The sequence below is a fragment of the Phyllostomus hastatus genome, unplaced genomic scaffold (genome assembly GCF_019186645.2).
Source record: "Phyllostomus hastatus isolate PE091 unplaced genomic scaffold, TTU_PhHast_1.1 phas_contig_254, whole genome shotgun sequence".
Classification (NCBI taxonomy): Eukaryota; Metazoa; Chordata; class Mammalia; order Chiroptera; family Phyllostomidae; genus Phyllostomus; species Phyllostomus hastatus.
Window position 1 is genome coordinate 352858 of NW_025333810.1, and position 23643 is coordinate 376500.

Sequence of the window (23643 nt, forward strand, 5' to 3'; positions counted from 1 at the left end):
CTTTTAACTATTTAGGGAAGAGGTATGATGGCAGATCATTCATGCATCTGTTTTTTTTTTTTCCTCCTGCTTCACTTTTCTGGTTTGAAATGTTGAGGTTGGAAAGAAAGCCATGATAATGCGAGTTGTACTTGGGTCCCTTGGAACTAATCTTCAAGTGGGCTGTCTGAAACAGCTATATGGGGATTATGCAATGTATATTGTAGCCTTGGGGCCGTCTGAGGATGAATTTCCATGAGGTGCTCCCCATGGGAATATACATTATAGATCTGTAAACCCAGAGCAATGCACACTTATTTTTTCCACACACTTTGGTGGTAATCACAACAGAAAATACACCTATAACAATAGTCTATAAACAAAATTGCCTCGATAGTTTAAATTTCTAAAGATGAAAATCAGATCTTGGTAAATTGAGCATTGCTGATTTTTGTTACTTTGTGTAATAATTGAAAATTACCAAGGAGAAAGGAAGGGCAGTATTCTCAGATCCTGAACTGTGAAGACAGGAAAATAATTTAAGTTCCTAACTGTAGTATTTTGAGCAATACCAAATGTGATTTAGAATATAAATTTATCATTAAAATGTCAACATTACAGATTTCCTCAGTTTCATATCCACATGATTGGAAACCAAGGAGAAAATAATAATTACTCATAAAAGATTTTATATGTTTTTATTTTTTACTAATTTTATGTTTTCTTTGTCCAAGTTCAGAGATAGTTTTGTTTCCTCCTGTTTCACAATTGCTTTAAATGGAAGGCTGCTCTGCCACTCTGTTCATGCGAAGGTCGTGTTCACAACAGTACTACAGGTCTCATGCTGACAGGTTACTGGTTTGTTTCTGGAGGCTGGAAGTAGTGTATGGTTTCAGAGCTGATGACTGTAAGGACTATAAATATGTATCCTGGAATGTATTACTGTTCCCAATATAAATGTTTACTTTCTCATAATTTAAAATTGAAAAGTATAAGTGAATATATTCAGTCAAGAAAAATATTCACAGGAGACACATAAAGGACTGTATGAGAACCAGGGTACTAAACTTCCTTCATTTTGTTGGACAACTCTCATTCTAAGACTCAACTGTTGTCAGTTCTAAGGTCCTTAATGGATCTTATAAGATTAATAACTAATTTCAGTATTCCTTCTCTTTATTGCTGGGAGAATTACGTGAATACTAAAGATTCTGTCATCTTTACAAAGCAGTTGTTTCATTTTCAGTGTGACTCCTTTGCTGTACTACCCCAAGGCATTTTGTGGTTACCATTATTTGCATAATCCAGCAGTCACAGAAATTTAGGTGTAGGCAAATTAAAACTAGAAAATTGAAAACCAAAGAGAAGTACCAAAAATTATTTACATAGGAATTAGGTAAGGGAAATTTGGCATGTATCATCTCATTAATTCTTAGGACAACCCTGAAGTTAGTCCCATTCTATAGGAGAGAAGCAGGAACACCAGTGATTCTGGTTTAATTGGGTGCTAGGACAATAGTTTGTATAGAATCCCTGTTTAAATAATCAGCCCACCACCAACCGTTGTTTATGCAGAGCCTGCCAGACACTAAGTTGCTGAAAGCTAAGATATTTAAGCCATTTTACTGAAGAGGAAACACAGAATCAGAGAGGTTAGGAACATGCCCAAACTTTTTACTAGCTATGTGATACCCTCCTTGTATGATATTGAATCCTAACAGATATGGTGTGGGGATAGTGGAACAAGGAAGAAAGAAAAGAAGTTATCAAGTGGATAGACAGAGCTGATACAGAGCTATAGCACATCTCTGTCTTCCCACATCATATACTATTATTCTTTCATTCCTTTACCTTCATTCTCTACTGGAAACACTCTGGTCAGTTTTGCTAAAAAGTAAGTAAACCTCAACCCAGCTTACAAAAGAAAACCCAATACACATGAAATTTTAAAAATTTACAGAAGGAAAAAAGCTTGGATATTTAGGTTGTATGTTGGAAGAGTGATCATACATAGCTTTTCCAGACTCCCAAAGTGAAAGTTTAGTAGGGGTAACCAAAGCTTTTACACAAATGATCTTTTTGTGGGTTATCCCAAATTCTAGAGTGCAGGGTGCTTTATCATAGGATTATGTATGGTTGGAAATGAAGACTGTAAAAGCCTATAATATTTTGTTTATTCTTTCCTTCAGAAACTTTTGTTATTTTATACCTTCTGCATGTATTACCTATGCCTTTTAAATGTTTGGATGTCAGCAGGGTATGTGCCACAGGGTGTATAGGGACTCAGCAATTGCTTGTTCGATATGTGAGTGAACTCTGAAACAGTGTCTTGTTTGGCCATTTTCTAAGGTTCAATATTGAATAGTAGCCAATTTACCTTTTTGCCTTAAATTATACTCTTGTTTGAATATAAAGAAATAAGTGTTTTTAAAGAAAAGTCACTATTCATAAATTCAGCAAACTTTTACAATTCTGTGCTGTTCCGGTTAGTGAGCGAGGTGATGGTGATGTGAGCCGTGACACAAACTCAAGGAAACCCCAGCCTGGTGGAATTCTGGAGACAAGACTACAAATGCTAGAACATTTGAAAGGACTTTCTCCCTTTGCTTTTCAGATTGCTGAACAAAGTAACAAAAGGAAGAGTATAATTTGGATTGCTTTTTCGGACTAACGCACAGTCTCTTAATGGTGTTAAAAGCCAAAGTTGCATTTGAATAAATCATAAGTTGGGCTTTCTGCTTGCGTGACTAATTGAGTTACTCATTTTAGACACACATACTTTTTAATTTTGAGAAAATCCCATCACAATTCTCATGGAATTTATATGTGCATATGCCTGTCATATTTACATATGAGCATACACAACACTTGATGTGTTTATTAGCCTGTTTTGAATTATTGAATGCAAAAATTAGGTGTTTGGGGAAATACTAGAATGAATATAAATATAATTTTTATATTTTGAAGAAAGTCATAGCTCTCCCTAGAGCATTGCTTTTGTTTATTGTTTTAATAAGAAATCCCAGAATTGGAATGGGTGAAGGCATGGTAAGATCTGCATTTGACCACCAAACTGTGATGCTGTCTAAAAGGTGTTTTACAGACACTCAAAAGAATTGGCTCTGACAGCAGCCCACTCAGCCAAGAAATTTGACTGTCATCTTCATCCACTGGCTTTCGCTCACATGGGTGACCAGTAAATAAATGTGTCTTTTCCTTAGTGAGTGATGGTAGGTCCCTATCTGCCAACATGCACTAGACAAATGAAATAGGAGCCACTGAATTTAGAAATAGATGAAATTAATCTAATGATTCATTGCTTTTCATTTTCTTTGGACACTGCCTTGAATATAGAACAATTTCTACTGCAGATTTGCACAGACTTGAGTATCTCCAAATGTGACCTTTCTTAAATAAAGCATACATTAAGATGATGTTGGGATATTTCAAAACCTAAAGTAACAACCTAATTTTGATCAAGTTTATGGTTTACTATATAGTGAGACTATATATATAAGGATCAAGTCCTGACACAGTTACAGGGCTCATATTACCACATTTTATGGCTTTGACAGCAGTAAATAAAAATGTGTGTGTGTGTGTGTGTGTACATGTGTGTAAGTTCCCATCCCACCACTTTGTCACCTTTTTGCTTCCAATCAGTTGACTGCATATTCTTCCCTTTCTCTCCCACTTAGGATTTTCTCTGACAAAAATAATGTAGTTTCTGTCTTCCACATGACCATTGGGTAACTTCCACCAGGCACCCTAGGAAGGTGTTCTAATTTCATAGTGACAGCTACTTGGAGAGAGCTGAGATAGCACAAGTAAGATTCACTATACGAGGATCTCTAATGAGTGGACAAAACATAATTTGCTTGGTCATAATCATGAAGGAGAAGCTGCTGCAACAGGCCCTGTCTCGGGGTGTTTCCTAAATGTCCTCTATCCTGTGGTCACCTAAAAAAATACCCGTGTTTCCAACATGCCCTGCAATGAACCTCAGGGTTTCTCAGGTAATAAAAAACGGAGGGGGAGGAAAGGAATCATGTTATTATAATTTATAAAGCTGAGATTTAGGAATGTCTTTAATTAGATAGGTCTACAAATTATCAAACAAAACTGATGGATGTTACTTAGACTTATTGTAGTGATGATTCCACAATATATAAAAATATCAAATCATTGTGTTGCGCACATAATGATTTGTGCAAATCAGGAGGCTGAGGCTGCCTGAAACAATTATAATGTTATATGTCCATTGTATCTCAATAAATAAATGAATATACACCAACACACAAAGTAACTTGTATGTGGACAGCGTTGCTTTAATGCAGTAATGTCAAAATGCCACTACACCACACCCCCAGTAAAATGGCCAATTCAGAAAGCCTGGGTTTGAATTGGAATTGAGGTGTAAATGTCCTTCAGTGGCAAGGGGTTTGTGGCATTTTGAGTCATTCTGAAGTAGGCATTTCAGCTATTTAATTGGAAGTGGCTTCTACAAAGATAAGTATGAATTTTTCTAATTAGAGAAAATTCCTTGAGAGAGATAGGCAAGACTTGATCTGGGTCTGGGAAGGGGGTCTGTTTGGATCTACAGATGGGATGTGGGGGAGAACATTCCAGCAGCCAGTGGTATGAGCAGTGGAGTGCCCTGGGCACAAGGGTGAGCCTCACTCCTTGCTGGCTGCATGGCTGAGGACAAGTTGCTTGGCCTTTCCCTCCTCAGGCTTATCTGCATGAGGGAAAAGGACCAGACTCCTGTGGTCTCTGTAAGAGGTAAATGAGCCTGGCATAGGGGAAGCCCTCAGTAACTGCGAGTGGTTATGGCTGTCAAGGCAGGTGGGCTGCCTGGTAAGAATGCAGAATGGAGGCTGGGGCTGTCGTGCTAGAAACGTGGTGGGCTCGGAGACTGGTGTGATGTTATGCATGGCCTGAAAAGGCAAGGAGGAGGATATGTATTTGATTCAGGAAGAAATTAATAGGGGACTGTTATAGGAATAATGTTACAAAAACTGAGCTTAATGAAGCTTTTGCTATTTTATCTTGCATAGCCTGCCTGATACAGTGTATGTGTTGATTATTTAGTTGGTTCTGGCATATACCAAAAAGTTCAGTTTTAAAAGATGTATCATCTAGAAGTTTAATGCTTTTTTGTGCTAACTTCCTTTATTCAGAGGGATCCATCATTATCTATTCTAGTGAGCATTAATGACAATTTCTCTATTAAATTTTCTGATAAAGTGCTCAAGCAGAAGGACTTTAGTTTAGTGTAGAATTGCTCTGTGGCTATGCAGGAAGTGGGCAGAAGATAACATAATGTACCATTGCTGTGGGTTTTTAACATGCTGCCCAATGGACTGTGCCGCTGTGAGCTTTACGTTTCTCTGAGCCTCCTGGCTCAACTGCAAGATGATGAACATTAAGGCTGATCATATCCTACACTTAAATTACAACTTAGAGCATAATCTTCAGTTCCTATGAACAGTTTTTGAAGTATAATCTTTATTTGTTGGAACTAAAGAAATGTTTATGGTAGTGATACTAAAATGTGGGGCCTGCAATTTTTTTTAAATTATGACAACTCTTTTACATCATTGTTTCTTGAACCTCACACCTCTCTGTTCTCTCAATATTGAAACAACTCTAAAGGAACAACTAAATTTTACCTTTAGAAACTCTTTTATATATTTATTTTTTAAAAAAAAAACTTGTTTTTAAGCCCTGGCTGGCATAGCTCAGTGGATTGAGCGTGGGCTGGGAACCAAAGTGTCCCAGGTTCGATTCCCAGCCAGGGTACATTCCTGGGTTGCAGGCCATAACCCCCAGCAACCGCATATTGATGTCTCTCTCTCTCTCTCTCTCTCTCTCTCTCTCTCTCTCTCCCCCTTCCCTCCCTAAAAATAAATAAATAAAATCTTTAAAAAAAAAAAAGAAAACTCATTTTTACAATTTTGCCTGTGCATTAAAAAAACAAAAACAAGGCAGTCCAAGTTAATGAAGGAGGATTGACTGAACTCCCAGTATGCTCACATAATACGATATATGCAGTCACTACAAATGTTGGTTATAGTCAGAGTCACCTGTTACTCATTTGTGAAAATTTTCAAAGACACACTTGCCTAGAATGCCCTCTGGAGATTTAAATGAAACATTGGGATGAAGGAAGGGGCAGGACTGATCTAGCATTGACCCTGGGCACCTGCATTTTGAACAAACTCCATAGGTAATACTGATACACAGAACCAAGTGAAAAGTACTGTTGGCAAAAATCATTTCATAAATAAACTATTTATTGTGTACAATATGATTGCACTTGCAGAAAAAAAAACAGAGTTAACAGTAATTATTTCTAGTGATATATCCAGACTGCAATTCTAGAATGCCTAAGTTTTGGAGATCCAAACTTGCATTTGCAAATCAGTTCTTTTTAATTCAATAGGTTAATGATCCATAGTATTTCTGTACAGAGTGTCTTTAGCTGAAGAGGGTGTTCCTCCCGTTGTCAGTGATAATACTGAGTGGGCTGCCTGTTTGTAGGTCTCTCTTAATCGGTGTTCCTCCACTTGGCTGTGTGTGTTCTCGAAGTCTTTCTACGTCCTGCGTCTGGCAGATAAATGTCAAAATTTGACATGCAGACCCAGATTTCCTTTGGAAAGGAAAAATAGAAGCCAAGTCCTAAATGAAATTCTGTGTTAGGTCATATTCTAAGTGTATGTTATGGCCCTGATTGTAGTCTCATGTTAGCCAAAAGAGACCATAAATCCCCCACAACCTCAGGCAGTTAAAACGAATTTTGCCTAGAATTCCAGAAAATAGACCTAGTTGTCTCTTTGCTCAATATGTCGCCCACACACATACTTTTGAGTACTTTATTTCAGATGGCATTCTCCTTTGAGAAATCCTTCATCATGTTTCCTTTAATTGATGTGCATGAGACACTATTTCTGGAGTCTTAGTCATTCAGAAGATTTTAGGTCCCAGGACTTATTCACACTTACTCACCTACAAAATTTTCCCTGATCTTATGCATCAGGCCACCTGAACTGTTAACACCCATTGAGAGTCAGGTACCATTTCCACTTAAGCAACTGTTACCATATTATTGAGTTGGAAGAGTTGGTGGCACTGTAAACCATATCAGATATAACATTCCCTTGCATTCTCACAAGGCTGTGTTTTTGCCTGTGTGTAACCACCCCAAGGCTGCCTTTGTTTATTCTCCTCTCAGAATTGCATGGTGACATACAGTTGTTTTCATTATTATCCTCTAGCTCTGTGCCCCTTAGAGTCTTTATTTCTTTGGTGTATGGTGGGACAAAAAAGAAAGAAGGGGGAGTTTCTTTTAAGATGTGATTTAAAAATAGCTCTCCATATTCTGTTTTTTGTAGTGCTGAAATCTTCAGCCTACTCCCTGGACCTCATTGTTATTTACTTGGGGTGGGCCTTGTTTTGCACAGCCAGTCATAGTAAGTGGTGATGGAGGAAACCCTGGAAATGAACCTGTCAGCCAGTCTTTTCTGAGTTGACCCCTCCCCACCACAGGTAGCAATCCCTTCCATGAAATCGTCCAAGTCCTACTTTATTTTATGGTATCTACTGTTTGTTTTACATTTACATTTTGATACGACCTTCTTTTTTGCTGAAGGTATTTCTCATTTCAACTTGCAATGAATTGAACTGTGAGCTATAACAATACAAATACTTCATTACACTCTTTCTTTAGGATATAAAAAGTTGGTCAGTTGCTTGTTTTTACTGTATACTAATAATTTATTCTGCATTTAAATTAGACCTTGAGTTTCTGAAAAAAATGTATGAGTCAGTGAGAGTATTTATGAAAAGGAACTCTGAGGAAGTTTTTTTACTACCACTTAAAGATACTGATCTGTTTCTGTGGGGGAGGAAGAAACTTTCCTCTACCAGGGTGTTTAGCCCCCATGAAGCCAAGGATGCCTGTGAATGTGGCCCAACACAAAATCATAAATTTACTTAAAACATTATGAGATTTATGTGTGTGTGATTACATGTCACAGTGTATTTAATGTGTGGCCCAGACAACTCTTCTTCCTCCAGTGTGGCCCAGAGATGCCAAAAGGTTGGACACCCCTGCTACTATCAAGGCTCGAGGGTTTTTTTTCTTTTTCTGATCAAATAATCAAATAGACATGAGACAGATTAATGAGAAAATAACCAAATTTAATTGTACACATATGTATGGGAACCCCACATATGAGAATCAGAGACCTTGTATACATGAGAGGTTCAGAGACAGAGAGGGAAATTGTGTACATAAGGCATTCTGAGCCAGGGATGAGCTAATGCAGCTTGGGGCTTCAGAAGGTAATTGCAGGGAGAGCACGTGTTCAGTAATTACTAGTTTGCCCTGCCATACAGATACGTAATAGCCATTTCTGGTGGTAACTCTCATCGTGGGCCAGATTCCTAATTTAAATTCTTCTAGCTAGTTAAGGGGTGGGCAGAAGTTTCTTTGAGCCTGCAGGGCCTCTGTTGCCTTAGCTCAAAATAATCCCCACACCACTGAGGCACATCTCAGAGAGACTCATTCCGAACCCCTCCCTGCATATCTCATTATAGAAATTAAATTAAATACATACCTAGTGAGTACTTCCTAAAATACTATGTCAGAAGGAGAAAAAAATCAGAAAATGGCTAGAGAAGTTATGCTTTGTGTTTTCTTTTGCAAGTTGCAGTTATTTTTATTTAAAGAAAAACAGCTTTTTCCAAGGGCAACAAAGTAAACTGAAAAGGTCAGAAGGAAGCAGGGTCAGTGCTCCTCACAAGCTCTTGTTCCAGAACTTGAACTTGAGGAAAGGGGGCACTCCTGGGGACTCAGGAGTAACTGACTGGCAGAGGGGTGACTTCAGTGGGAAGAGGTGGAGCTGCAGCCCACTTGGTCCCTGGAGTGGTCTGCAGGGGCTCCAAGGTCATTTCCACCTGACAGTCAGTTGACATGATTAACACTATTATTCTTGGGGGGGCATTAAATCAAGGAATGAATTGTGGACCCAAGAGAGTGGCTTATTCAGTTGGATTCTGAATCACAATCAGGAAATAGTCTTTATCTGGTACAACCGTAATTTCATTTTTCTTGGAGCAAATTTAAAGGAAGGTGAAGTCATTTTGGGGGTCAGTCTCACCCACAGAGCTCCAGGCCTTCGAGACAAAGTTGTGCATGAGGCTGTTGGACTGTGTGGTGGTGCGACTGTCCACGGTGCTCTTAGTAAGGACGGCTTTGTGTTCCCTACAATAACCCCCACACTCCCTTCTGGCTCTGCAGTCACCTCAGTGTCTCCTCCACCTCTGCCTTCTCAGACTGATCCAGTAGCTCCACGTCACCAGCACCAAGAAACTCCTGAATAATTTTTACCCTTTACTTTACAAAGGACAACTAGAAGGTCTCCTTGCATTGGCAGGGGCCCCAGCAAAACACTCCACTTCCCTTCCCAGTGAAAAGTTGCAGCAGTTGTACACTTTGTTTCCATAATCTAATCCTCTCTCAGCAGGTCTCCTCTCTGTTCTTCTCTGAGCCTTTTGCTTTTCAAGATTTTATTCTATAAATTTAATGGTAGCCACCTTTTTCCAAGTTTCGTCTGCCTTGTTTTCCAGCAGTAAACACAGTGCGTTAACATGAAACATGGTGTCAGGGTCTCCTGCACAGACCCTGACAGCTCAGGGCTTTCTCTGCACATTGTCCCGAGCCTCCTCTGTGGTTCTTACTTTCATCTTGGGTGCTTTTATCCACCATCCTGGCTTCGAGGTTCAATTTTTGGGTGACTCCCAAATATGTAATTCTCTGAGCTCTTTCTTACAAAGAAAATAAGAGTCACACGATTCTAATATTCTGCAGGATATTTCCACCTGGATTTTTAGCTGGCACCTCAAACTCACCTTCATTTGTATCTAAGAGTTTTGGTTTTTTAAATTAACTCTGTTGTGGTAATGTTGGTTAATAACATTATATAGTTTGGGGATACACATGTTATAATTCAAGATCCATGTACTTTATTATGGGCTCCCTACCTGAAGTCTGGTTTCTTTCTGCTACCATTATTTGGCCCCTTTATTCACTCTGCCTTCTTCCCCTTGCTTCCCCTCTGGTAACCACCATTCCGTTGTCTGTATCAGTTCGTTTGTTTTGTTTGTTCATTACTTTTTGTTTTATGTTCCACAGTAAGTGAAATGATAAAGTTTTTGTCCTTTTCCATTGGATTTATTTCACTTAGCATCATACTCTCAAGATCTATCCATGTTGTTGTAAATAGCATATTTCATATTTTTATGTCTAAGTAGTATTCTGTTATATATGTATGCATTTTCTGATATATGTGTGTGTGTGTTTGTGTGTATCATATCTTTTATATCCAATCATCTGCCAGTGGACACTTAGGCTGTTTCCATGTTTCTATGTCTTAGCTATTATAAATAATGGTGCAGCAAACAGAGGGGCACATATATTGTTATGAATTTAATTCTTGATAAAATGTACTTGGTCATGTTGGTTCAAAGCAGGAATTCCCAGACTGATTCAAGTTTAGGAAATCTATTAATATAATTTGCCCATAATAAAAGTATCTAAGGGAGATAAGAACTTGTGATCATCTACATAGGTTCTGAAAAAACTAACGGGTCCACCTCTTGTTTGACAAACCCCTCATGGACTGGCAGAGAGAGATTTTAAAAAGAGAGAGAGAGAGTGAGAGGCAGATACAATCAGACCAAAAAGTTATAGATATCCATAGACTTATATAAGCCAGTTGATAAAAATAAGTAAAAGATAAATTGTATTATATATCAAAATAACTTTAAGGTAAAAGGTTGCTAGATGGGAGGGGGAAAGAGGAGAACGGGTGAAGAGGTGAGGGGATTAAGAAGTACAAATAAGTAGTCACAGAATAGCCATGAAGATGTAAAGTACACTATAGGAAATGGAGTAGCCAAAGAACTTATACAGATGACCCGTGGGCATGGACAATAGTGGGGGAATTGCCTGAGGGAGTGGGGTGCTGAGTGGAGGGAGGTGGAGAGGGGCACAGGGGGAAAGCAGGATAACTGTAATAGCATAATTAATAAAATATAATTTAAGCCAAACAAACAAACAAAAAGACCAGATACTCCCACCTCAGGGCTTTTTCAGTTTTCATTCTGCCAGCGGATTGTGGGAGAGAGGAAGGGGAGCCTGCCCTCAGCTTGAGAGTGTCTGTAGACATAAAATCCCTCTTCTTCCCTCTGTTTCTCTTACTAACGAACTAAGGCAAGGTAACAGTATGATTTTGTGTGATTTGTGAACTGTTGTAACTTCCACTTGATTTTTCCCTTGCAAGTATATTCTTCAGTCTCCTAGGCTTACTGTGTTCTTTCCTAATAAAAAACAAAGCCTCAGGTTATATCAAGTCCATTTTCCAGCCATCCTCTGTTAGTTCTTTAAATGGTGGTATAAAAATCCCAAGATGTGTTTTTTGGTTTCTAAATTCTTATTTTCAGTACAGTACATGACATGCTTTTTGTTTGCCCTGAAAGTTGTAAGTCAAGATGTCTCACAGTAGGTGCCCTGTGTTCTCTCGTCAACCACATTTTCCCAGTCATGGTGCTATAGGAGAACATTTCTTATTTTATAGATACTCATGCATCAGACACATATTTTAGCAATAAATGAAGCTTTATTAATTTTCTCAAACAGACAAAAAGAGCTAAAAGATGCAGTTTCACACACACTTGAAACTTAAGACCCTTTGGGGCCATTTAGCTGTTTGTGTGTAAGGGGACTGGTAGACTCCCCCTTAGGACTCCATTTTGAATGCAGACAAAAGGAGATGAAACATTTATTGAAGACGATACAAGAAACATTGTACACAGGACAATGACGCCTCAGTCCCCTTCAAAGTAGGCACTTTGGTACCTCACACAGTTCTCCCAGTCTCCATCAGCTGCCTTGTTATATTTTCCTGAATCTCATCAATGGTCTAAAATATGGTCTAACTGGTCTAAAATGCCTCTTTCCCTTCAAAGGTGATTTTAGTTTTGGGAAAAAGAGAAAGTCACAGGGCACCAAATCTGGGCTATAGAGGGGCTGAGTCACCTGGGTGATTTAATGTTTCACAAAAAAACCCTGCATGAGCTGTAAGGAATGGGCAGACATGTTGCCGTGATGAAGCTGCCAGTCACCAGCTGCCCATAGCTGCAGCCTTCTCAGTCCTCCCAGTAGTTTCCACAGAGGAATGTTTGAGCTCAACGCAAAATCTGATGCAGAGTCATTGCTCTACTTGCTCATTTATTCTGAATGTGATGGCCACACAGTACATATGCTCACTCAAAGGTGTTTAGCACCCCCACTGACTAGTACAGCGAAGTCATCATTGTTCACACATGCGCATTCCAGCCCTCTCTCCTTGCTGCCAGTTTACATCAATGTCACACAAACTGTTCTCATTATATTAGCAATGCTTGGACTTTTTCCGGCCAGACATCATATGTGTAGTTTCAGCCTACTAATTCATTATTTTCTTTTTGTTATGTAATATTTACTATCATACTAAATTAAATTATCAAAACATGCTCATCTTAAGGAATAGGACAAGTTATACAACCAGGGCATTCTGTCCTAAGGCCATCAAAACATCTTTGTTACACAGCTAATGAATAGTTACACAACTGTTGAATAGTCTCTTGTGACATTTGTGCACAGAAGTATAACTTATATTCACATTTATGTGTTATTTTCTCTTAACAGTTGACTTCAAGCCTCGTGCCAGCATGGATACTGTCCATCATATGTTACTTTTTGGATGCAATATGCCTTCTTCCACTGGAAGTTATTGGTAAGGGATGATGGGCTCATAGTACAAAGGGAGGTAGAAAATGTGTGTTTTTACAAGTACAAAGTGCATCTGTGCAAGCATTTTACACCTGATTCATATGTAGGCAGAATATTTCCTTGTTAGAAAAGAATATTGTTCTTTCATATCAAGTAGTTACCATGTTTTAATTATCAGTTATTTAGTTTGCTGTGGAACACATCCATCAGTCTTCAACATTGACTTAAGAAATACATGTCTGCTGTCATAGAGAGCGTGTCAAGGTGCATACAGTTTGAAACACAAACACTAAAAATTTAGATAATGAACACTCCGATGTTCATTTTTTTAAGTTCATGATTCAGCCCAAAGAGCACTGTGGCCGTATTCAATGAGCCCTCTTTTATCCCAGGCACTGTACCGGGTAACCTGTGTATGCCATTTCATTTTGTCCTAATGTCTCTGAAAGCAGATGTTATTATTACTCCCACTGTACAGACAAGGAACCTAGAGCTCTGAGATTCGGTAACCTATTCAAGGTAACACGGCTGGCTAGTGTCCAACCAGGATTGAACCCTAGTTTGTCTGGTTCCAAATCCAGTTATTTTTATTTCATCTCACTGTGTCTCATGTATTCAAGTAACTGTTGCAGTTTTAGAATTTATTTTAATCACTGTGGTGAGCCTTAATACCATGTCATGATCAATCAATAAACCTCTATTAAATGCTTGTTATATGTCAGAACTGCAGCAGATGCCATGGGAGGTTCTAAGATAAATAGATATGTTTTCTACCCCCAGAAGCTTACAACATAATTAGTGCTTGATATCTTCCCTCTCATTTTCTTCTTTGGTGGTAAGAAGATCAATGAACCCTGAAAATAGCTGTGTGTTTTAAGCCTATTTTGCACCAATGGCCAGAATCAGTGTTACATATTTAATAGTGTAGAATGACTGTGTGTCTTCCTCTGAAGGGAAGGGAACTGTTTTGTGCCCTGTTTCTGCCCAATCATGTAGACTGATAGGTCTCTCTCCACGCATCCAAATGTTCATTAGGTGGATGCGAGGCACGCAGCAACTGCTTTCTAGTCATTTTTACAATAAACAATTGTTATATGTATTCAGAACTGTTAAAAGCACAGGGCAATTAGTGGAAATCTCCATGGACCAAGTAACATCAAAGCATTTGTTAATAGGCTTAAGTTATTTGATGAAAGGAGTATATCACATAGGAAACCCACTCACATGATTGAGTTTATGTAAAAATGGAGCCAATCACAGTTACCCTTTGATACCAACATTCTAGTTTTTGCTCTTCAGTAAATTTTTGTAAATAAAATTTTGGAATTAAAAGGTTATTCTCTGACAGCTTTTCTGAATCTGATTCAGCAAATCACATCCTTTGGGTTTTATGTTTTAAAAATATTTATTCTGAAATTAACAAATTTACCTTTGGATTAAAATGAGTAAAAATAGCTAAAAGGAATGTGAATTTTAAAAATCTGCTTTCGATTCACCTTGGTTCAAGGGAATGAATGAAAAAATAAAATATCACAAATGTTATTATGATTCTAATTATTAAGAAAAATATACAAAATGAACTAAGCCTAGTTCATTGTTCTCATGTTAAGGGAATATCAGAACAAACACATTATTTTGGTTTTTAAAATATTTGTTTATATTTTTAATATACTATTTTGATATTAAGTCTAGCTAAAGGATTTTCTTAGTTGGAGGAAGAGAATTCAAAGCAAAATGTAAATGAAAGTGAAAAACAATAATTTTGAGTAACGTGATTGCTACACATATTATTTTGCTAAAATCATTACTGGAAAGGCAACATAGTAGAGTGAAGGAGCAGTAAGTCACTGGCTGGATTCCCTGGGTGTGTTATCTACCCCATGTGACTGGCCCCAATTTCCTCATTTTATCAAGAGGCTCTCACTAGATCATTTATAGAACTCCCCTGAGCTCTAAAATTCCATAGGCAAATGAATATAAGTTGCATGCAAATGCTGAGTCAGATTGGAAAAGCATCATTATTCGGAGCTCGAGATGTGTTCTCTGGTTGAATCACTTCAAGCAGTGAGTCTACTGTGTTCTGCCATTCAGTTGTATCCTTAAGTAATTAGAATTCTTAATGACATTATACCCATATCATTTTAAATAGACTTTAAGGATTTGTCTGGCAGCCCACATTTTCACTTAATCTATAGGCTTGTTATAATTGGCTTTATAACCATGAAACACAGACAATAATTGATGCTGTTATTTATCTTTTCTTATCCAAGCCCAAAGTGTTGAATATTTAAAAGTAGGATCTACATGTTTTCTGTTCAGTATGAAAACTGGGAGATATGCATTAAGTAAAACTGTTCTAGTGATTCTGACTTCCACAATCCAGCCTTACTTTCCATTTAAAGAGAAGACAGACTTTCTAACCTCTGATATTTAGCAAGATCCATTGGTCTTAAAGAGTTAGAGCTCACAGTATATTTCATGGGCTGAACTTTTCAGTTGCTTCACAAAAACATCCTCTGCTTCCTACCCCCAGAGCTACACGGGCTCGGCCCTGACAACAGTCAGCAGATGTTTTCCAGCTGCTTAGCCTCTTATCTGTCCCACCTGAATTATAATACTAATAACAAATATCTATCAATGTCAAAAGCCCTGCATTCTTAAATATTTGAGTCATGGAATTTATCTCACTCATTTCACAGATGCAAATCTCTTCTTTACTTGCTCTAAGATACATACAGTAGTTAAAAAATTTCCAAACTTTCACAGATACTTTTGGTTATTATAACTATAATGGGTTTTGATAGTTAAGAATATCAAGAACTTATTCACGGTCTAGGGAAATCTTTACAGCAATATAAAGGTGTTTTAGCGGAAGAAGAAAAAGCTATCACTAGGATATTTTAACACCAAAGCATCAAGCTAGGGTTTTCCCTGTTTTCATTTGACTGTTCTATTCATCACCAGCAGGTTGGCAAATAGGTCTGTGTTTCTAATAAAGTAAACATTTCCCCTGAAATTATGAAGTTATAATTCATCCCCTGTCTTCAGGCAGCACTTTTATTATGAAGGCACAGAGCTATTCTGATGATGTTTCACTGTTGCACTGCCCCACTTTGCTCTTTGTGATTGCCTCATTCTACTGTTCATTAAAATATATTTACAGTTATATTAAGTTTACACAAAAATAGTAGACACAGCATGAAGCAGTTTTCATTATGTAGTCATTTTAATTTTAAAGTTTTTTTTCCCTCTACACATATCTAGTCTTTTGTGTCTCATTCCAAATTAGCAGCTCACACTGGTAATGTGTCTAGTTAATTATATGCATGTGCATTTAAATCGAATACATTGATGTGAACCTTTTAATATACTGTGGGGTGGTCCCTTTATAGTTAGAGTGGGCCTGGTGCTCAGTTCCGAATTTACATACCCCTCGAGGATGCAGATAAGGACTAGCTGGTGTCAGAGCAGCAGCTCTGCTGGCCCACATAGGGAAGGTGACAGTGCCTGTCAGAGGCCGCCCCCTGTACCTTCTTTCCCAGGCTTTTACAGGAAACAGTTAAAACATCTAGGGACCAACGGCAAGTTAATAGCACCGAGGTCGGAGCAAACATATCAATAGCATAATTTGTTGGACTTTATTTGTGCTTTCAGACTTAACCCAAAGCTTAGTATTTTAAGCTCCTCCAATTTGTTGCCTAAATAGGAGCTATGAGTGAGCAGATGTTCTTTGGGGCTTTTTTAGGGTCAGTAAGGAAATAAGATGGTGAAAACTGAGTCATTTAGTTATGAAGATTTTATTACTGCAGCCCACTAAAAATGGCAAATTCTAGAAAATCTTGGAAATTGAAATATTGTGTTTATTCTATGAATATTTTTTTACCTTTTTTTACTCTAATGATGACATTTTTAAAAAATAATGAGTAGCAGGGGGATTGGTAAAAAAGGTGAAGGGATTAAGTACAATAAAGAGGTTGTTACAGAATAGTCATGGGGATGTAAAGTACAGCATAGGAAATATAGTTAATACTATTCTAATAATAATGTATGGTACTAGATGGGTATGAGATTTATTGGGATGATTGCTTAGTAAGTTATGAAATGTCTAACCACTAAGGTGTATACCTTAAACTAATATAATAATGTATGTCAACCATAATTGAAAATTTTTTTAAAAAATTAAAAATGTTGGGTTGGACAAAAAGTTCATTTGGTTTTTTCCATAAGATACCTCTAGTGGTGCTTAGTTGTCTTTAACTTCATTCAAAACAATTTTGTTGGATTGTATTGTGACAGCTGTCATATCAGCATGCACTTAAAAAAATCATAATTGGTGAATTTTTGTGTAGCCATTATAATATTGAAGATAGAAGAAAATAAGCAACATTTTCAGCATATTATGATTTACTTTTCGAGAAAGGTAAAAATGCAACTGAAATGCAAAAAAAGATTTGCACAGTGTATGGAGAAGGTGCTGTGACTGACTGAACATGTCAAGGTGGTTTGCTAAGTTTCGTGCTGGAGATTTCTTACTGGATGATGATGCTCCATGGTTGGGTAGACCAGTGGTCCCCAACCTTCTTAGCACTAGGGACCACTTACATGAAAGACAGTTTTTCCACAGATGGAAGGAGGGTGATGGCTTTTAGCCTGTCACCAGATGCAGCATAATTGTCACTTGCCATTCACTGATGGGGTTTTGATATGAGTCTGCAAACATTTATTATATCCCTGTGCAGTCAAACCTCTCTGCTAATGATAATCTGTATTTGTAGCTGCTCCCCAGAACTAGTATCACCACCTCAGCTCCACCTCAGGTCATCAGGTGTTAGATTCTCATAAGGAGTGGGCAGCCTAGATCCCTTGCTAGCTCAGTTCACAGTAGAGTTTGTGCTCCTATGAGAATCCAATGATACCACTGATCTGACAGGAGGTGGAACTCAGGTGGGGAGTGTTGGGGATCAGCTGTAAATACAGATGAAGCTTTGCTCACCCGTCACTCACCTCCTGCTGTGCAGGCCTGTTCCTAACAGGCAACTGAGTGGTACCACTCTGTGGCCCCAGGGATTGGGGACTCCTGCTCTAGACCTTTCTTCTCTTCCTCTCAACCCATCACACCCAATCCCCACACTATACACATCTCAGACCATACTTCCATCTCCCATTGTTGACCCTCAATGCTGGGCTTCACAACACTGACCTTACAGCACTGCTACTGACATAAATCCAAGACCTTGTCTCCTCAGGCAACGTTCATATATTTGATTGAGTTCTAACTTCCACCTTCCCTCTCTCTTCTTTAATGCCACACTCCTTGAAAAGAAGTCTTCACTTCCCCACGTCTCATTTGCTCTTTGGACTACTTTAATTAGTTCTCCTACTTCTACTACTAATGAAATTTTTTAGGAAAAGTTTCTAATTACAAAATCCAACCGGTTCTTGCTAATCTTTCATTTATTTGATCTCTCTGTGGCATTTGTCATGGCGACTACTTATTTCTTTTTTAAATTCTGTCCTACCTTGGCTTCCATAACATCACGGTCTTTCCTGACTGTGCTCCTCCAGCAGTGAAGAGCATAAAGTCTGTAACTAGCACTAAGTTCACTTTCTGTCAGACCACTTACTAGCTGTGGGCAAATGAAGTCTCTGAGCCTTAGTCTCTCATCTACAAAACAGGAGTAACGGAACCCTATGGAGGGTTGTGAAGAGGATTAATTTAAGATAAAGGAGATAATTTAAGTAAAGCACAGTGCTTAGGACATATCTGAATGGTCATACTTATTCTTTCCTGTTCTCTTATCCTGGCATCCCTTCCACTCCTTATCTATTTCCACTCCTTAATTATTGCAGCCCTTCAAGAATCCATTCTTAACAGTTTCCAATCCTGACCATTCTCATTGCCTTTACTCTATGCTGACTTTTTTAAAGTTCTTGTCACCAGCTCAGGTTTCTGCTATAGCACCTGTGATACTTTATGTTAAGTAACTGTTTACATGTCTGTCTCTTGCTACTAGACTGTGAGCTCACTGAAGGCAAAGGCTCTGGTTTATTTTCTCCCCACCACCCCCAGCACCTAAAGTAGTTCTTGGTGCATGGTAATGATCCTTCAATAAATTTTTTCTAGATGAACGAAATCTTTCCAGAAACCACCACCTTAACCCCATGCCCACTTCCCTAGACCAAATGAAGTTAATAGCAATCAAATGGAGACATTAATTGAAAACAATCAATGTTACACCATGTGGGAGGTAGCCAACATACTCAAAATATCCAAATCAATAAAGTTAGTGGTGAAAATGAAATATGTGTCTTTTATTTTATGGAAAACTGAATGGATTTTATGGCCAATCGAATAAAAAAATAATAATGAATGGTTAGCTACAGAGAGTTCCAGGATTTGAAAGTCATATTTTCTTCATATAAATAGTTTTGGCATCCGGGGTAATTCTGGAACACAGTATTTTTGTAATGTGAGATTGCCTAGGCTTGTGCACCTTTATTCTGCTGAGCACAGGACTTAAGGCTTACAGCAGTGTACAGTCGTACAGCAGTGCCCACCTCGGGACTGTGTTCGCAGCATTCTGTGATTAAAGTGAGGGGGCTTGCTATGGATCCTGCCTTGTACCTTTGGAGTGACCTATGCAGAGCTAAAATTATGTTTAGGCTTGGTAGTTAATGTTTGATTTGAAAACTATTTCTAATGATGCTTATTATGACCAACTACTCTTTATAAACCAAATATGGCTTCTGTAGGTTGTTTGATCTTTTTCAAAAAGACAAATCCCAGCTGATTAAATGAGACTATTTCTAGCTGTTCTAACTTGGAATCTTTCTCCAGATAAAGCAGTAGTGCTTTATCATTCTGTGAAGCTTTAGCTTAAATCTCTTTCAACTGCTTCTATTTATTAACCACCTGCTGTGTCTTTTTAAATGCCACTATCTCCACAGGGTTACAGGTGCTGATGAGGGGAAAGAGAAAAGAGCTAAAACATATAAATAAATATAGAGAGAGAAAAGCCTGTATGTGAAACACCCTGCTTGGTTACTCATTTAAATGACTTTTTTTAGGTGATGTTACTAAAGCATCCTTGCCTCCCTCATGATGGTAATGATCCTTGGACTGAGAATAGTATTCACATTTGCTGCCTTTCTGCACCCTCTCCGTACCCTCATATCCCCACTCCTGTCCTCCGTACACTGTGCAGGAAGATGCACAGCCTGCCTTCTGCCATCCCTTCTTTACTTCTGCCATAACAAACTACTAACATTAAGCATACATACCATCCTTGTCAGTATAAATAAAAACAGTACAATCTCTAAAATGTCCTCTTTTCCTTGTTCTAAGCACTGTAAAATGTGTCTTTGAGCATAGTAGCAAAGTTTAGACATAAATATTTGCTAGGCTAAAATTAATTGAATTCATTTCCTTATTCTACTTTAATATTGTAATAGATTCATATTATATTGCATGTCAAGACAGTATAAAGGATCATCATTAAAACACACTTGGCATCTTGTTTTAACTTCTAGTCACCAAAGATCATATTTCTTGGCTAATTTTTTGGTGCCTAGATTAGGTGTTGAGAGGAGTTCCTTAGCAACTGACCAATTCCTTGTACACTCATGTCAACTTTATAGAATGTCATGGTTGTAACCATTTTGAGAATTTCAACAGAAACAAACATTACCTGACTTTGAACATTATTTTTTCCTTACAAGGCTAGTGCTTATGTTAAGTAGAATGGCAATTTTATAGCACAGTACTCTCACATTCAACAGTTAACACAGAGCCAGAACTTTGACATCAGAGCATCTTTGGTTCAAATCTCAGCTCTAGTACTTGGTAGTTGTAATAAATATTATTCATATCATTTAAGGTTGTTTCCTCATCTTTGAAATGGGGATATTAATCCTGCCTAATTGGGCCATTATGAAGAGTGAGGACATGTAAGTAATACACTTTGGCACTGTGCTAGGCACATAGAAGTACTTAATAACTGGTAGCTATTATCTTTGTTCATTTATTAATAAAATATTGATTAACTATCCATTATGTGTGAGCACTTTGTTAGGCACTGAGAACTTGGTGTGGACAAAACAGACATACTCTGCCCTTCAGGACTTCACTGCTTCCCTATCTCATACCGTGGCACTGTTGATCAGGCTGGTGCTTGTAAGTCACTACTCCTATTGAGCTTCCCCATTAAGTATCCTGACAATTACTGTGTTTATGCATACCCATTGCACTGAAACTCACAGAAGGTTGGTCTGAATTGGGAAATATGTTCTGTGGGTTTATAGAACAGTTCATGAAATTGGAATACCTGACTCACAGAATGCAAATTTGGGAGTTAAGGACATTCCATATATGACATTGATTTTATGTTCTGTTTCTTAAAGAATGTTCTAACTTTGGATTCATTTTTCCGTGGCTCTACTAAAATTGTAATTGAAGGCCATATAAACTTGAGGGCCTGACAATTTTATTTTTTTAATGTTTTTAGCCAATTTTATTTTTTTAATGTTTTTAGCCTTTTATAAGTTCTGATCTTCCTTGAGTAAACTTGGATTTTAAATAGCCTTTAACAGATACAACCAGAGAATACTTTAACAGTCAATCTGGCTTTATTTGGATAATTCAAAATGACAGGCTAGCACTTTTCAGTTCTTGGTGTAGTCTAAAAATATCCATGCCATCTGAATGGTTTCCCCATGGATTCGAGGTGAAAAGGTTCTGCAGCAAAGGCTTAAGAATCCAGAATAGTTCTATTTTCAAATGTTAATTCTCATCATTTTTGCAATGAATACTAAGAAACCACAAGGGAGCTGTGTGATTTTTTTCACAATTAATTGGCTTAATCTGGAGGAGTCTTTAGGAGAAGCTGCTATAAGAATAAGGAACCTGGTTGATGAGGCCTGAAATTACAACAGCCACTGATCAAGGTTGGTTACCCTGCTTCCTAACCTTAAGACACTTCTTATTAATAAAGACAGTAAAAATCCTATTTTGGTGGGACCCTTTTTGGAAAGCCAAAACACACCATATCAACTTTATCCTGTCAGTCCTTTTATGTGGAAAAAATACGATGCTATTTCCATTTAAAATGGGAAATGGAAATTTGAAAATGAAGAGGTGCAGGGATTTTATCCCAATGCTCTTTTCCACTCTCTTGTGTTATCCATTAGACCAGGGGTGTCAAACTCATTTTCACCGGGGCCGCATCAGCCTGGTGGTACCGCCTTCAAAGGGCCGAAATCATTTTAGAACTGTTTAAATGTAACTACTCCTTAACTGTTAAGGGGTTGAAATCACATTCAGCTGCCAGGCTGATATGGCCCCCGGTGAAAGTGAGTTTGACACCCCTGCATGATAGGATCCACTTCTCTTGGCCTTTTGCTTTTCCTCTTCACTTAGTCCTCTCACTCGTGACGTTTCAGGGTTAGTTTCAATATTCCAGCTCCCTCCAGTGAGTCATTTCTTACTCAGTCTTGAGTTTAACACATTCTTTAAAAAATTATAAAACAGGATTTTAAAACTTAAAGTTTTGTTTGTGAAACTATTCTTTTACCAGAACTGATAAGAGAGTTAAATATAAAACCATTGTCTCTTTGCACATAAGTCAGAAGAACTTAGGTAGAATTTGATTTTAGAATTACCTGCACATATTGCAACACAGTTCACATATAATAGTAGTCATCAAAGTTTATCTTCAAATATCATTCCCTGCCTACAAATCATTCTCACAAATCAAGACAGAAGGAAGTGTGACAGCCAGAGGTTTGAATCATGGCTCTACTCTGACGTTTGGCAGTTAGACTCTCTGGGCTTATTCAGCTGTAAAGTGAAATCTACCTGCAGTATTCTTGTAAGAATGAATATAAATTTGTTTGTACAAAATACCAGGCAAGTAATAAGTCAAATGTGTTGTTATTTAATGTTTTCGTTAAAACTTCTTGACTAATTTAAAAAAGTTTTATACTTGACAGTACAACCAAATTTAGGCCAATTCACTTCTTTAAGAATTTGTGTATGAAAACTAGAAGTGTACTTAGTAGCTAACTTCATCAAACAGTTCTTCAATATTTACTCAATGCCGGGCAGGGTTGTAGGGTTTGGGAGTGTGGAGTGAAAGATATGACCCCAGACTTCAGTGTGCTCAGCCTGGTTGAAGAGGGGGTATAAACGGATTCTTAGGATGAATGCTACAGTTAAGGAATGAAAGTTGAATGGGGTGAGCGTCAGAAAAAGCTTCCCTGAGGAGGAAGACTTGAGTGGAATCTTGAAGGAAAAGGTGAGAGGGGTAAGCTAGTCAGGGAGAGAGTCGAGGAAGGGGTTCTCTGGGCAAAGGGGACAGTGGAGAAGAGTGTGATCAGAAACTGGCAGTCACTTGGCGTGATTAAAAAGTCTTTTTTCCCCCAGAGATATAACACGCTCCCAGATCATGTAAGACCTTATACTACAATGTTTGGATTTTATTTTGATGTTATTCTTGGGAAACATTTGAAAGATTTTGTGCCAGCAAGTGACATAATCAAATATGTTGCTTAGAAAAATGTACTAAACCAGTTTTCTCTATTATATATTTCATTCTGGTTTCTCACTAGTCACACCCTGAATTGACTTACATATCAGAGGGAATAATTATCTTGTTTAACCTAAGACTGTCAGCACATTGGTGTTAGACACTGCATATTTATGATCTTGGTTGAAAGCTATGAAAATTGTCATGCAGATCTTTAAATTTTAGTAGCTGACAGCAGTGAGATACAAAGTTCATCACATCTGACAACCTCATTTTTTAAACTGTTATAGCATGAGGCCAAGG

At 37.9% G+C, this 23643-nt stretch overlaps 1 protein-coding gene and 1 pseudogene across 12 annotated transcripts in view; one reads left to right on the plus strand and one right to left on the minus strand.

The window, feature by feature from the left end:
* The window catches only part of PAM (peptidylglycine alpha-amidating monooxygenase), a 278027-nt gene that overhangs the window by 159528 nt on the left and 94856 nt on the right, over positions 1-23643 (plus strand). For all 12 annotated transcript variants that reach the window (XM_045837893.1, XM_045837894.1, XM_045837890.1 and 9 more), the window contains exon 6: positions 12734-12821. In XM_045837893.1, coding sequence (XP_045693849.1) covers positions 12734-12821 — 88 coding nt within the window. The remainder of the gene's footprint in view (positions 1-12733; positions 12822-23643) is intronic.
* Positions 9025-9900, minus strand: LOC123818163 (annotated as a pseudogene).